This window comes from Pristiophorus japonicus, chromosome 19 (assembly GCF_044704955.1).
Source record: "Pristiophorus japonicus isolate sPriJap1 chromosome 19, sPriJap1.hap1, whole genome shotgun sequence".
Lineage (NCBI taxonomy): Eukaryota > Metazoa > Chordata > Chondrichthyes > Pristiophoridae > Pristiophorus > Pristiophorus japonicus.
In genome coordinates this window covers 77,091,933-77,108,315 of record NC_091995.1, presented here as the reverse complement: position 1 = coordinate 77,108,315, position 16,383 = coordinate 77,091,933, and the positions used below count along the sequence as shown (strand labels likewise).

At 55.7% G+C, this 16,383-nt stretch overlaps 1 protein-coding gene across 7 annotated transcripts in view; it reads right to left on the bottom strand.

Annotated features, from left to right (window-relative positions):
• LOC139229971 (myocardin-related transcription factor A-like) overlaps positions 1-16,383 on the bottom strand; it is a 240,402-nt gene that overhangs the window by 3,464 nt on the left and 220,555 nt on the right. For all 7 annotated transcript variants that reach the window (XM_070861664.1, XM_070861663.1, XM_070861659.1 and 4 more), the window contains 5 exons: positions 14,343-14,502; positions 10,403-11,470; positions 4,666-4,770; positions 3,292-3,456; positions 3-60 (listed from right to left, as the gene is read on the bottom strand). In XM_070861664.1, the coding sequence (XP_070717765.1) occupies positions 3-60; positions 3,292-3,456; positions 4,666-4,770; positions 10,403-11,470; positions 14,343-14,502 (1,556 nt within the window). The remainder of the gene's footprint in view (positions 1-2; positions 61-3,291; positions 3,457-4,665; positions 4,771-10,402; positions 11,471-14,342; positions 14,503-16,383) is intronic.

Here is a 16,383-nt window from a genome sequence, read left to right as displayed (position 1 = left end):
ACCTCCACTTTCAATGAGGATGTCGAACAAATCATCCATCTGTTGGCTTCTGGCGTTCTCCTGAAAACAGTCAAACAGCAGAGTGATCACTGGTTGTGAATAAAGACTGGATAGATTAGAGTCACCATGCAAGGGTGTTAAAATATTAAGGCTCCCAAAGCAGGAGGCAACAAAGTCAACTTCCTCAGCCAGGCCATGGGCCGAGAGTCACCGGGTCAGTTCCCAGGTAGACCACAGACAGAGTCACTGGGTCAGTTCCCAGGTAGACCACGGACTGAGGGTCACGGGGTCAGTTCCCAGGTAGAGCACGGACTGAGGGTCACGGGGTCAGTTCCCAGGTAGACCACGGACTGAGGGTCACGGGGTCAGTTCCCAGGTAGAGCACGGACTGAGGGTCACGGGGTCAGTTCCCAGGTAGACCACGGACTGAGGGTCACGGGGTCAGTTCCCAGGTAGAGCACGGACTGAGGGTCACGGGGTCAGTTCCCAGGTAGAGCACGGACTGAGGGTCACGGGGTCAGTTCCCAGGTAGACCACGGACTGAGGGTCACGGGGTCAGTTCCCAGGTAGAGCACGGACTGAGGGTCACGGGGTCAGTTCCCAGGTAGAGCACGGACTGAGGGTCACGGGGTCAGTTCCCAGGTAGACCACGGACTGAGGGTCACGGGGTCAGTTCCCAGGTAGACCACGGACTGAGGGTCACGGGGTCAGTTTCCTGGTAGACCATGGACTGAGGGTCACGGGGTCAGTTCCCAGGTAGAGCACGGACTGAGGGTCACGGGGTCAGTTCCCGGGTAGACCACGGACTGAGGGTCACGGGGTCAGTTCCCGGGTAGACCACGGACTGAGGGTCACGGGGTCAGTTCCCGGGTAGACCACAGACTGAGGGTCACGGGGTCAGTTCCCGGGTAGACCACAGACTGAGGGTCACGGGGTCAGTTCCCGGGTAGACCACGGACTGAGGGTCACGGGGTCAGTTCCCGGGTAGACCACGGACTGAGGGTCACGGGGTCAGTTCCCAGGTAGACCACGGACTGAGGGTCACGGGGTCAGTTCCCAGGTAGACCACGGACTGAGGGTCACTGGGTCAGTTCCCAGGTAGACCACGGACTGAGGGTCACTGGGTCAGTTCCCAGGTAGACCTCGGACTGAGGGTCACTGGGTCAGTTCCCAGGTGGACCTCGGACTGAGGGTCACTGGGTCAGTTTCCAGGTAGACCTCGGGTCACTGGGTCAGTTCCCAGGTAGAGCACGGACTGAGGGTCACTGGGTCAGTTCCCAGGTAGACCACGGACTGAGGGTCACGGGGTCAGTTTCCAGGTAGACCACGGACTGAGGGTCACGGGGTCAGTTCCCAGGTAGAGCACGGACTGAGGGTCACGGGGTCAGTTCCCGGGTAGACCACGGACTGAGGGTCACGGGGTCAGTTCCCGGGTAGACCACGGACTGAGGGTCACGGGGTCAGTTCCCGGGTAGACCACGGACTGAGGGTCACGGGGTCAGTTCCCAGGTAGACCTCGGACTGAGGGTCACTGGGTCAGTTCCCAGGTAGACCTCGGACTGAGGGTCACTGGGTCAGTTCCCAGGTAGACCTCGGACTGAGGGTCACTGGGTCAGTTCCCAGGTAGACCTCGGACTGAGGGTCACTGGGTCAGTTCCCAGGTAGACCTCGGACTGAGGGTCACTGGGTCAGTTCCCAGGTAGACCTCGGACTGAGGGTCACTGGGTCAGTTCCCAGGTAGACCTCGGACTGAGGGTCACTGGGTCAGTTCCCAGGTAGACCTCGGACTGAGGGTCACTGGGTCAGTTCCCAGGTAGACCTCGGACTGAGGGTCACTGGGTCAGTTCCCAGGTAGACCACGGACTGAGGGTCACGGGGTCAGTTTCCAGGTAGACCACGGACTGAGGGTCACGGGGTCAGTTCCCAGGTAGAGCACGGACTGAGGGTCACGGGGTCAGTTCCCGGGTAGACCACGGACTGAGGGTCACGGGGTCAGTTCCCGGGTAGACCACGGACTGAGGGTCACGGGGTCAGTTCCCGGGTAGACCACAGACTGAGGGTCACGGGGTCAGTTCCCGGGTAGACCACAGACTGAGGGTCACGGGGTCAGTTCCCGGGTAGACCACGGACTGAGGGTCACGGGGTCAGTTCCCGGGTAGACCACGGACTGAGGGTCACGGGGTCAGTTCCCAGGTAGACCACGGACTGAGGGTCACGGGGTCAGTTCCCAGGTAGACCACGGACTGAGGGTCACTGGGTCAGTTCCCAGGTAGACCACGGACTGAGGGTCACTGGGTCAGTTCCCAGGTAGACCTCGGACTGAGGGTCACTGGGTCAGTTCCCAGGTGGACCTCGGACTGAGGGTCACTGGGTCAGTTTCCAGGTAGACCTCGGGTCACTGGGTCAGTTCCCAGGTAGAGCACGGACTGAGGGTCACTGGGTCAGTTCCCAGGTAGACCACGGACTGAGGGTCACGGGGTCAGTTTCCAGGTAGACCACGGACTGAGGGTCACGGGGTCAGTTCCCAGGTAGAGCACGGACTGAGGGTCACGGGGTCAGTTCCCGGGTAGACCACGGACTGAGGGTCACGGGGTCAGTTCCCGGGTAGACCACGGACTGAGGGTCACGGGGTCAGTTCCCGGGTAGACCACGGACTGAGGGTCACGGGGTCAGTTCCCAGGTAGACCTCGGACTGAGGGTCACTGGGTCAGTTCCCAGGTAGACCTCGGACTGAGGGTCACTGGGTCAGTTCCCAGGTAGACCTCGGACTGAGGGTCACTGGGTCAGTTCCCAGGTAGACCTCGGACTGAGGGTCACTGGGTCAGTTCCCAGGTAGACCTCGGACTGAGGGTCACTGGGTCAGTTCCCAGGTAGACCTCGGACTGAGGGTCACTGGGTCAGTTCCCAGGTAGACCTCGGACTGAGGGTCACTGGGTCAGTTCCCAGGTAGACCTCGGACTGAGGGTCACTGGGTCAGTTCCCAGGTAGACCTCGGACTGAGGGTCACTGGGTCAGTTCCCAGGTAGACCTCGGACTGAGGGTCACTGGGTCAGTTCCCAGGTAGACCTCGGACTGAGGGTCACTGGGTCAGTTCTCAGCCAGGCAATGTTGGCAGGTCGGCACTGAGAGGTCGATCAGTGCTGCAGAATGAGGCAGCACTTTCAGGGAGAAAGGGAGCCAATCAGGGCAAGGGGAAAACCTATTCCTACTCTCAGCCTCCGCCCCCCAGTAAAAATGATGGTTGCTCTATGCCACTATTTATTAAATGTCTGAAGTGATCGACTAACTCACCTTGTGTGTAGTGCTGGGCCCATTATTCACAGCGTTCACCCTGGTTTTTAGTGAGCTCTCGGTTACGTTGTTTACGAAGAATGGTTGCAGGTTCGAGGGTGTAAAGGCGTACGAGAGCACGGCACCAGATGGCCCAGTGATCAGCTGCAGACCCACCTTCTGGTCCTAAAGCAAGCGGAGCAAGGAGTCAGATACCACCCACTGAAACTGGAACACACAGGAACAGGAGGAGGCCATGTAGCCCCTCAAGCCTGTTCCGCGTTCAATGAGATCATGGCTGATCTGCGACCTAACTCGCCTTTGCCCCATATCCCTCAATACCTTTGGTTACAGAAATCTATCAGTCACAGTTTTAAAATTAACAACTGATACAGCATCAACTGACATTTGTAGAAGAGCGTTCTAAACAGCTACCACCCTTTGTGTGTAGATGTGTTTCCTAACTTCACCCCTGAAAGGCCAGGCTCTAATTTATACACAATGCCCCCTAGTCCTAGAATCACCAACTAGCGGATATAGTTTCTCTCTATCAATCCTATCTGTTCCTCTTAATATCTTGAAAACTTTGGTCAAATTGCCCCTTAACCGTCAAAATCCCAGGAATACATCCCTAGTTTGTGTAATCCCTCCTCGTAATTTAACCCTTAGAGTCCGGGTATCATTTTAGTAACCTCCCTCCAAGACCAATATATCTGTAATTTATGCACCTGTCAGTGTGCTCTCAGGTTTGTAGAGCTGTTGAGTTGGGAGTGGCTTAGCCAGTCACGTGATGTTCACAAGACTCAATAAAACCCCAGCCACTTGGGTTCGGGGGATCCACGATGAGGCAGGTGGTTGTGAGCCTGGTGGATGAACTGTTAATGTGTAGTGTGATTGTTAAACCTTTTGCTAATAAACCAACTAGTTCTTAATGTTGCTATGAATTCTTAAGTATAGAACCCATGAAGCAAATATATTACAAAATCCAATATATCCCTCCTAAGGCGTGATGCCCAGAACTGCTCACTGTGCTCCAGGTGTGGTCTAACCAGGGCTTTGTATGACTGAAGCTTCACTTCCACCCCGTTGTTTTCTAAGCATGACTTCTACCCCCTTGTATGATACAACCACAAAAAGGCTTAACCTGCCCCACGCGAAGTACGTTCAACAAATGCAGCTTCCTGCAGCTTTATATTTCCCGAGTGTGCAACGAGTGCACTGGGCCCATTCCTTCCACACAACAGGTCCTATCTGGCCCACCATGGGCCTTCGGGAAACAAAGCAACATTGCGGAACTGTACTGGGACCCACTTTGCGGCCCAACCCACCCCGCTCCCCGCCCCGCCTGCAGTCACGCAGAGGCTCTGCTCCACGTCACAAACACAAAGCCTGTACCTTTTTTGCTGCCAGGTTCATCAGTCCTGTCTGTGGCTGCTGCTTCGACTGGGTGTCGGGCGTTGGCTGCTGCGCCTGTGCCTGGGATGGAGGAGAGAGCACTGCCTGAGAGAGAGAGAAGGTGGGGAAATGTGTGACAATTAGAGTGGCAACACAGAGCTGTGTCAAATCGGTAATCCGGTCTGGATGGAGCAACAGCATTTTTCCAGGAGGGAGGGACATGAATAGCTCAGCAGGTTCCAGAACTCCAAGCTTTCAAAACTCCCTTGCTTGCTGCTGGCACTCCCAACCTGCACTCCGGGACTTCAGCCAGGCTGACACCTCAGTGCAGTACCAAGGGAATGTTACCTTGTGCGCGTGTGGACGGATTTAAACAGAGGCCTCGTCCACCTACTTAGGTGGATGAAAAAGATGTCATGGCATTATTTGAAGCAAAGCAGAATTCTTCCAATGTCTTAGGAAACATATATCCTTCAACAGACACGGCACACGGGCCCCGATACCCCGTGACACGGCACACGGGCCCCGATACCCTGTGACACGGCACACGGGCCCCGATACCCCGTGACACGGCACACGGGCCCCGATACCCCGTGACACGGCACACGGGCCCCGATACCCCGTGACACGGCACACGGGCCCCGATACCCCGTGACACGGCACACGGGCCCCGATACCCCGTGACACGGCACACGGGCCCCGATACCCCGTGACACGGCACACGGGCCCCGATACCCCGTGACACGGCACACGGGCCCCGATACCCCGTGACACGGCACACGGGCCCCGATACCCCGTGACACGGCACACGGGCCCCGATACCCCGTGACACGGCACACGGGCCCCGATACCCCGTGACACGGCACACGGGCCCCGATACCCCGTGACACGGCACACGGGCCCCGATACCCCGTGACACGGCACACGGGCCCCGATACCCCGTGACACGGCACACGGGCCCCGATACCCCGTGACACGGCACACGGGCCCCGATACCCCGTGACACGGCACACGGGCCCCGATACCCCGTGACACGGCACACGGGCCCCGATACCCCGTGACACGGCACACGGGCCCCGATACCCCGTGACACGGCACACGGGCCCCGATACCCCGTGACACGGCACACGGGCCCCGATACCCCGTGACACGGCACACGGGCCCCGATACCCCGTGACACGGCACACGGGCCCCGATACCCCGTGACACGGCACACGGGCCCCGATACCCCGTGACACGGCACACGGGCCCCGATACCCCGTGACACGGCACACGGGCCCCGATACCCCGTGACACGGCACACGGGCCCCGATACCCCGTGACACGGCACACGGGCCCCGATACCCCGTGACACGGCACACGGGCCCCGATACCCCGTGACACGGCACACGGGCCCCGATACCCCGTGACACGGCACACGGGCCCCGATACCCCGTGACACGGCACACGGGCCCCGATACCCCGTGACACGGCACACGGGCCCCGATACCCCGTGACACGGCACACGGGCCCCGATACCCCGTGACACGGCACACGGGCCCCGATACCCCGTGACACGGCACACGGGCCCCGATACCCCGTGACACGGCACACGGGCCCCGATACCCCGTGACACGGCACACGGGCCCCGATACCCCGTGACACGGCACACGGGCCCCGATACCCCGTGACACGGCACACGGGCCCCGATACCCCGTGACACGGCACACGGGCCCCGATACCCCGTGACACGGCACACGGGCCCCGATACCCCGTGACACGGCACACGGGCCCCGATACCCCGTGACACGGCACACGGGCCCCGATACCCCGTGACACGGCACACGGGCCCCGATACCCCGTGACACGGCACACGGGCCCCGATACCCCGTGACACGGCACACGGGCCCCGATACCCCGTGACACGGCACACGGGCCCCGATACCCCGTGACACGGCACACGGGCCCCGATACCCCGTGACACGGCACACGGGCCCCGATACCCCGTGACACGGCACACGGGCCCCGATACCCCGTGACACGGCACACGGGCCCCGATACCCCGTGACACGGCACACGGGCCCCGATACCCCGTGACACGGCACACGGGCCCCGATACCCCGTGACACGGCACACGGGCCCCGATACCCCGTGACACGGCACACGGGCCCCGATACCCCGTGACACGGCACACGGGCCCCGATACCCCGTGACACGGCACACGGGCCCCGATACCCCGTGACACGGCACACGGGCCCCGATACCCCGTGACACGGCACACGGGCCCCGATACCCCGTGACACGGCACACGGGCCCCGATACCCCGTGACACGGCACACGGGCCCCGATACCCCGTGACACGGCACACGGGCCCCGATACCCCGTGACACGGCACACGGGCCCCGATACCCCGTGACACGGCACACGGGCCCCGATACCCCGTGACACGGCACACGGGCCCCGATACCCCGTGACACGGCACACGGGCCCCGATACCCCGTGACACGGCACACGGGCCCCGATACCCCGTGACACGGCACACGGGCCCCGATACCCCGTGACACGGCACACGGGCCCCGATACCCCGTGACACGGCACACGGGCCCCGATACCCCGTGACACGGCACACGGGCCCCGATACCCCGTGACACGGCACACGGGCCCCGATACCCCGTGACACGGCACACGGGCCCCGATACACCGTGACACGGCACACGGGCCCCGATACACCGTGACACGGCACACGGGCCCCGATACACCGTGACACGGCACACGGGCCCCGATACACCGTGACACGGCACACGGGCCCCGATACACCGTGACACGGCACACGGGCCCCGATACACCGTGACACGGCACACGGGCCCCGATACACCGTGACACGGCACACGGGCCCCGATACACCGTGACACGGCACACGGGCCCCGATACACCGTGACACGGCACACGGGCCCCGATACACCGTGACACGGCACACGGGCCCCGATACACCGTGACACGGCACACGGGCCCCGATACACCGTGACACGGCACACGGGCCCCGATACACCGTGACACGGCACACGGGCCCCGATACACCGTGACACGGCACACGGGCCCCGATACACCGTGACACGGCACACGGGCCCCGATACACTGTGACACGGCACACGGGCCCCGATACACTGTGACACGGCACACGGGCCCCGATACACTGTGACACGGCACACGGGCCCCGATACACTGTGACACGGCACACGGGCCCCGATACACTGTGACACGGCACACGGGCCCCGATACACTGTGACACGGCACACGGGCCCCGATACACTGTGACACGGCACACGGGCCCCGATACACTGTGACACGGCACACGGGCCCCGATACACTGTGACACGGCACACGGGCCCCGATACACCGACACTGCACACGGGCCCCGATACACTGAGACACTGCACACGGGCCCCGATACACCAACACGGTACACGGGCCCCATACACCAACACGGTACACGGGCCCCATACACCAACACGGTACACGGGCCCCATACACCAACACGGTACACGGGCCCCATACACCAACACGGTACACGGGCCCCATACACCAACACTACACAGTTCATCAGTACAGATATAAGTTTATAGCAGGAATGTTTTAACCACTCATTATATTCTTCACCTCAAACTGACGCATTACATTCTAAGGCATTTGGAAACATGACTGAATTAAATGCGCCCAGCACACATGCACTTCACAATCAGCTTTGCAAACCCGTACACATCTAACTGAGCCTTTAAAAAAAGAATTGCTGTTTTCCTGATCAAGCCAATCACCATCACAATTCTGGTCAGATTACAAGAAGAAAACTTGCTGGTATTTTCCCCGAAGGTGTAATCTGTCCACGCAAAAACAAACTCATTTCTGAGGAAACCGGAACTGCTGTATAATTAATTCCTACCACAAGAGCACTGTTTATGCTATCCCATATCCTTGCAATTTTTCTTCCTTCAAGTATTTATCCAATTTCTTTTGAAGGCTACTATTGGATCTGTGTCCACCGCCCTATCAGGCAGCACATTCCAGAACCTAACCACTCATTGCATTAAAAAAGTTTTCCCTTGTGTCGCCTCTGGTCCTTTTGTCAATCACCTTAATCTGGGCCCTCTGGTTATCCACCCTTCATCCATTGGAAACAGTTTCCCTTTATTTACTCTATCTAAACCCTTCATAATTTTAAACACCTTCATCAATTCTCTTCTTAGCCGTCTGTGTTCTAAGGCGAACAACCCCAGCTTCTCCAGTCTATCACGTAACAGTAATCTCTCATCCCTGGAACCATGATCCAGCACCTCCAGGGAAGCCATTGAATAAAAGCTGGGTGTTTTATGAGGTTGTGATGCCTCTCGACGATCTATCATAAACCACAGAGCGTATAGCTTGAGCTGCTCGGCAACTTTAGCCCAGAGATAGACTCCCGTTCTGAAGCGTGCACACCCGTGGGGGAAAAAATAAATCGGGAATACATGGCAGATCAGTGAGAAGACTGACCAGCTATTGTTTTGGGTACAGCCCTTTGTTACAATTCTTCTCTGCTGCTGCTCACGGACCCGCTGTGCATTGGTGTCAACGTCACAGCATCATCTTAGTCATACGGTGGCTTAAACAATCGTGTTTTAAAAAGACATCAGGTAAGATTAACCTCCTCCACCTTGGATCCTGCCAGATATGCCTTCTAGAAGGTTATAAGAACATAAGAAATAGGAGCAGGAGGAGGCCAAAGCCTGCCCCTCAAGTTTGCTCCACCATTCAATAAGATCACGGCTGACCTTCGACCTCAACTCCACTTTCCGCCCTATCCCCATTTCCCTCAATTCCTTTAATGCCCAAAAATCTATCGATCTTAGCCTTGATTACACTCAACAACTGAGCACCCACAACCCTCTGGGTGAAGAAATTCCTCCTCATCTCAGTCCTAAATGGCTGACCCCTTAATCTGAGCCCGTGACCCCTGATTCTAGACTCTCCAGAGCCAGGGAAAAACAGCCTCTTGGCATCTACCCCATAATAATAATAACGTTTATTTATACAGCGCCTTTAACGTAGTAAAACGTCCCGAGGCGCTTCACAACAGTGTTACAGACAAACAGATACATTTGACACTGAGCCACAAAAGAAGAAATTAAGGCAGATGACCAAAAGCTTGGTTAAAGAGGCCGGTTTTAAGGAGCTTCTTAAAGGAGGAAGGAGAGGTAGAGAGGTGGAGAGGTTTAGGGAGGGATGTTCAAAGAGGGCAGAATTTGAGGAGCGCAGATATCTCGTGGGGTTGTGAGGCTGAAAAAGATGAGAGAGATAGGGAGGGGCGAGGCCATGGAGAGATTTGTAAATAAGGATGAGAATTTTGAAATCGATGCATTGTTTAACTGGGAGCCAATGTAGGCCAGAAAGCACAGGAGTGATGGGTGATGGCGTGGGTTAGTACACGGGCTGCTGAGTTCTGGATAACCTCAAGTTTACGCAGTGTGGAATGTGGGAGGCCAGCCAGGAGTGCATTGGAATAGTCAAGTCTAGAGGTAACAAATGCTGATAGGGTTAGATGAAGGGGATGGGAGGAGGCTGGTGTGGAACTTCAACATCGGCACGGACCTGTTGGGCTGAATGGGCTGTTTGTAGGCTGTAAATGGGGGGGGGGGGGAAAAAAGAGAGGGTCTGGGGAGAGGGGGAAAAGAGAGAGATGTAGTAACAGCTCCTTGATATTGAAACAGCTCCATGTATCGAGTACCTGTATTGCCGGTTGACCCGTGGCAGTGCTGACGGTGGGGGAGACACGGTGCAGGTCCGTGCTCTGTGGAGTCACTGTGAGGAGGATGTGAGTCCCCGCTCCATTAGCCAGCAGGCCGGGCGCTCGGCCCGGCGCGATTGTCCTCGGCGCCCCCGCGGTCACCTGGCTGGGCGGGCTCAGCCGAACGGCGGGCGCCGGATGCTCGCAGGTGCCCGCGCCGGCCTCCTGCTTCACCATCACGGCCTTGGTTGGCACCGGGCTCGGGTTGCTCCTCGGGGGGGGGACGTGGTTGAGGAGCGGGGCGGGCTGGTCGGAGCCCGGGCGCGGGGACTGCCCGAAGAGCAGGCAGCTGGGGGGCGGGCTCTCCTGCTTGATGGTGACTGGGCCGGCCCTCTGGCTGCCCGGTGAGACCAAGGGCACGCTGGCGGCTGGCGGCTGCTGCTGGGTTCTCTTCTCCTGGTCCAGTTGCAGCCGGAGGGCTTCGACCAGCTGCTGCTTCTGCCTCAGCATCCGGGTCAGCTCCTCGATTTGCTTGTCCTTCTCCTGCAGCATCAGGTCCTTGGTGGCGGCCTGCGGGTCGAGGCCGCCGGCCCGGATGGCACTGGGCACCAGCATGGCGACGCCGGTCACGCCGTTGACGTAGGCGGGCTCTTCTTTGGCAACGAGCCGCGTGGGCGAAGAGTGGAGCGCTTCGGGGAACGCCTCCACGCCCTCTTCCATGCTGTGCACCGAGCGGTCGGAGGGGGCGGGCGACACCGGCGGGGTGGAGCCGGTGCTGCTCAACTTCACCGCCGAGCCGCCGGTCACCGCGGCAACCACCACGTCCCCGGGGGCGACGCCGGTCACGGCAGCCGGGGTGCCGCTCAAGCGGGCCGACGGGAAGGCGACCATCACCTCCGCGGGTTTCGAAGCGGCAGTGCCAGTCTTGCCGACAGCGGGCGCTGCGGGTGGAAGAGTGCCACATCCTCGGCTCAGCTCCTGATAGTTCTTCAGCCGCTCAATGAGATCGGTTTTCGTTCCCGACACAGGCAAGGCTCGCAGTTTCAGCTCCTGCTTCAGTTCAGCCACCTACAGGCAGAAACAACAGGCGCTTTTGGTCAGAAACACATACACATTTCAATACACAATCGTAGCGTACAGCAGGAGGCCATTCGGCCCAGCTTGCCTGTGCCGGCTCTTTGAAAGAGGTACCCAGGCTCTTTCCCCATCGCCCTGCAACCGTTTCTCTTTACACGTGCAGATGTAATTGCCTTTTTAAAGTTACTACTGCATCTGCTTTCACTATATACAGCGGTTAGCCATTGAAAAAAAAAAACAACATTTTAGTTACTTGCTCAGTGGGCTGACTGGTACCGACACACACTGACCAGAAAGATCCCAAGCAGGATTCTTGAGCCTGCATCGAGTTCGCTGGTTTGAACCAGGGCAGCAACGGAGGTAGCTACAATTGGCCACCCCGCCCTCCGGTCAACTCAGCCGGGGCACCTCGCCAGCACTGTCCGGTGCGCCTGCTGGGAAGTGCAGGCAAGGGGAAGTCACGGCTGTTCTGCGATGACCCCCTTGGTGGGACAGACGGGGGGGGTTGTTACTGGCCAGACTCACAAGAAAACGTGGCCATCTGTATTCCAACAGCCCGCCGACTACTCACATGTACAAAATGGCCACAGCAGTGAGGTTGGGGCTCAGAGTCCCGGGGAACTCAGAGTCTGAGTCTTCGAGAGAAACCACTCCCCCATCCATTTTAAATATTTCTACCCATTTCCCTCTCCTTAAACATCTGGGAGGGGGGGGCGACGTGGCCTCAAATAGCAAACAGTTCCGGTGGAAACCTATCCAACAGTGGTCGGTTTTGAATTATTGATGCAAGCTGCTTGGACACCTGTTATTTATAGCGATGGGTGGTTAGATGAGTTACTGTTGGAAGAACTGGCAGTGCTAGGGACGTGCAGATGCAGAATCACAATATCCAGCAATAAAGGTTTAGGTAACGGCCAATTTTAGAACGTGGGTGATGGGACAACACTGCGTTTCTTGCCCAGGTTACCCAGGAAAAGAAAAAGAAGGAAAGACTTGGATTTCTATAGCGCCTTTCACGACCACCAGCGTCTCAAAGCGCTTTACAGCCAATGAAGTAGTTTTGAAGTGCAGTCACGGTTGTAATGTGGGAAATATGGCAGCCACTTTACGCACAGCAAACTCCTACAAACAGCAATGTGATAATGACCAGATAATCTGTTTTAGTGATGTTGATTGAGAGATAAATACTGGCCCTAGGACACCAGGGGGAACTCCCCTGCTCTTCTTTGAAACAGTGCCTTTTATGTCCACCAGAGGGCAGACGGGGCCTCGGTTTATCGTCTCATCTGAATGACGGCACCTCCGACAGTGCAGCGATCCCATAGCACAGCACTGGGGCGTCATCCTAGATTTTTTTGTGTGCTCAAGTTCCTGGAGTGGGTCTTGAACCCATAGCCTTCTGACTCGAAGGAGAGAGTGGTACCCACTGAGCCACAGCCGACAGCTTCCTAATGAAGTTGGCAGTGGGCTTTTTGCTTGTATAACACTAGAGTCAAGCGAAGGACAGACTGGGTCAGGGCAGCATGTTCCCTTTCCTGAAGGACGCACGTGAACCTGTTGGGTTTTAACGGAAATCCGGAATAAATGACCAGATTGACGGAATCCAGTTTCACATGTTGTTCTGGTGGCCAGTCAACCTGCAGGTTGTTAATTCAGTGTCACAACCATTTCACCTCTCGGGTAGCTTAAGAGATGCCAAGTTCTGCGAGCTTTAGATGAATAGTTAGCATATGATCAAGGTAAAGATTAAAACCTCATTTTAAACATGGAGATATCAGAAATATTGCTTTATATTGCAAGTGATTAAATGGTGTTTCACCTGTATGACCGGGAGTTCTCCCCAGTGTCCCGGCCAATATATCCCTCAACCAATATCATTAAAAATTAATTATCTGGTCGTCATCACATTGCTGTTTGTGAGGAGCTTGTTGTGCGCAAATTGGCTGCTGTGTTCCTTATATTACAACAATGTATACACATTCCAAAAGTACTTCATTGGCTGTAAAGCGCTTTGTGACGTCCAGTGGTCGTGAAAGGCGCTATATAAATGCAAGTCTTTCTTTTTCTTGCGCTAAGCAGATTTGAAAAACATTAAATATATTGTGATTCATTCCTAAAATAGAGACTGCAGGTAATGCAATTTGCAGTAAAGTAAAAAATTAATTTTCTAGATCAAATACGTAGAGTGTATCTCTCTGTAAAATTCTTCTCCTTTCTGACCTTTCCTCTCCTGGACATGCTGATTCATACTGGGATATAATTTTGCCAGTGCCGATAGTCCTACAGTACCTTAGCAAAATTATCCCTCTTGTGTGAGCCCAGACAGTGAGGCTATTGAACTGTGGGAGGCAGAGCATATCTTGCGTTCTCCAGCATTGTCCGCTTTCTAGCTGGGATCGCTGAAGATGTGACCAGCTCGACATGCACCGGAGATTGAGCCTGCAACTTCCTTGTCTGGCCCGGCTTAATATCACAAACGAGTGAATTCGGCTATTGAGCAATTGAAGGAACTTTAAGTTACTATCTGACAGTTGCAGTGATGGTCTTGGCATCTTTGTAATCTATTCTGAACAAAAGCTGACCCATCATTTAATAAAAAAAAATACAATTCACTTAAACCGAGTTTTAGCGCAGTTCACGGGAAGGCAGCCCGAGTGTGTCTGGGGAGGTGCTGATCTTCAGATCATGAGATGGGGAGGAGGAAAGCGAGGGAGTGGTTATTTCTAGACATTGTGGAGTCGTGTACCAAAGTGCTAAATGGATTTGAAATGTGAAGAGCTGTAGATCACTCATAACAAACCGAGTAACAGAACAGAAGGACAAGCAAGGGCTTGAAACACATCAGAGGTAGAATGCAACTGACCTTCAGATCATCGAGGTTGGAGGGCAGGGACGCCGGTGGTTTGATGGTGGGCACGCAGCTGTTCTGTCGGGCTAGTCCGGCCGAGCCCAAGGCCGATGTGCTACTGGTCAGAGTCCTCACTGGGGCAGTACTGCTGTTTGACTGATGCTCGCTGTTGGGTCTGAAGGTAGAATGAAGGTAGAATTAACGGACAGGGGATCACTGCCACATGCAATCACCCGGCAACATTGTAGTCGACGACAGAAACAACATAGACTTTACAGCACAGAAACAGGCCATTTGGCCCTATACTCCACCCGCGCCTCCTCTCACTCTTCATCCAACCCTACCGGCATATCTACATAAACCAAAAGGAAACTGTTGGGCGAGGGGGAATAGCACCGCAGAGCCTTCCAAACCGCCAGGTCAGACAAGCTGCAGACATTCACCATTTGGGCTTACACTTGACCGATAGCACCATTGGCGATGCACTGAAGGGTTTCCAGCATCGCGGAGCCAGACCCGAGCAAGAGGCAGCATTGCGAGGATGGAATAAAGGAAAGAAATCTGGGGAGCATGGTGAAAGCTCACTAAAAGGGTCACTGCGGTCGCATTGTTTGCAAAAAGGGGACACAAAGCAAAGGCTTTGTTTTCAGAAATTAGATACAAACGAGATGCAATGCTCTCTGGCCCCAGATGTTCCACCACCCCGGAGGATGCAGCTATCAAACTTTTACACAATGATCTGTATTCAAATGCCGTGTGCACAAAATACAGTCACTCTGTGAAGGAAAGACTTGCATTTATATAGCGCCTTTCACCTCAGGACGTCCCGAGGTCAGCCAATGAAGTACCTTTGAAGTGCAGTCACTGTTGTAACGTAGAAAAACGCTGTAGCCAATCTGCGCACAGCAAGCTCCCACAAACAGCAATGAGATAATGACCTGATAATCTGTTTTGGTGATTTTGGTTGAGAGATAAATATTGGCCCCAGGACAATGGGGATAGCTCCCCTGCTCTTCTTCAAAATAGTGCTGTGGGATCTTTTACGTCCACCTGAGAGAGCAGATGAGGCCTCGGTTTAACGTCTCATCCGAAAGACGGCACCTCCGACAGTGCGGCGCTCCCTCAGCACTGCACTGGAAGTGTCAGCCTAGATTTTTGTGCTCAAGTCTCTGGAGTGGGACTTGAACCCACAACCTTCAGACTCAGAGTTCTGCCCACTGAGCCACAGCTGACACTATGGGAAAGGACTGGCAGTGCAGGGTTGCACAAGGAAACATGTGTGGACTTCAGCCACACTGGTTGCTTTACTTCACTGACAAACAGCCACTTTTTTAACCAAGGGAATATAAGAATGCAAGAACTCGGAGCAGGAGTAGGCCACATGGCCCCTCGAGCCTGCTCCGCCATTCAATAAGATCATGGCTGATCTTCGACCTCAACTCCTTATCTGTTGATTGGCGTCGAGTCCAAAAATCTATTGGGCTCAGCCTTGAACATACTCAATGATTCAGCATCCACAGCCCTCTGGGGTAGAGAATTCCAAACATTCAGATTGAGTGAAAAAATTCCTCATCTTAATTCAGTCTTAAATGGCCGAACCCTTATTCTGAGAATATTCCCCTTAGTCCGAGACTCTCCAGCCAGGGGAAACTACCTCTCGGCATCTACTTTGTCAATCTCCCTCAAAATCTTATATGTTTCAACGAGATCACGTCCCGTTCTTCTAAACCCCAGAGAGTACAGGCCCAATCTAGAACCAGCCGAAGTGCTCTCACTGGTCACTCACACTTGTGAAGGTGACACCTCAAGGCCAGCAGTAAGTGTATCAACATGCTCAGTCGTTGAGTATATTCAAGACAGAGATCGATAGATTTTTGGATATTAAGGAAATCAAGGGATATGGGGATAGTGCAGGAAAGTGGAGTTGAGGTCGAAGATCAGCCGTGATCGTATTGAATGGCGGAGCAGGCTCGAGGGACTGAGTGACCGACTCCTGCTCCTTTTTCCCCCATGTTCTTGCGTTCTTGACTGTGGAGGCCCCGCAACAAACCACACA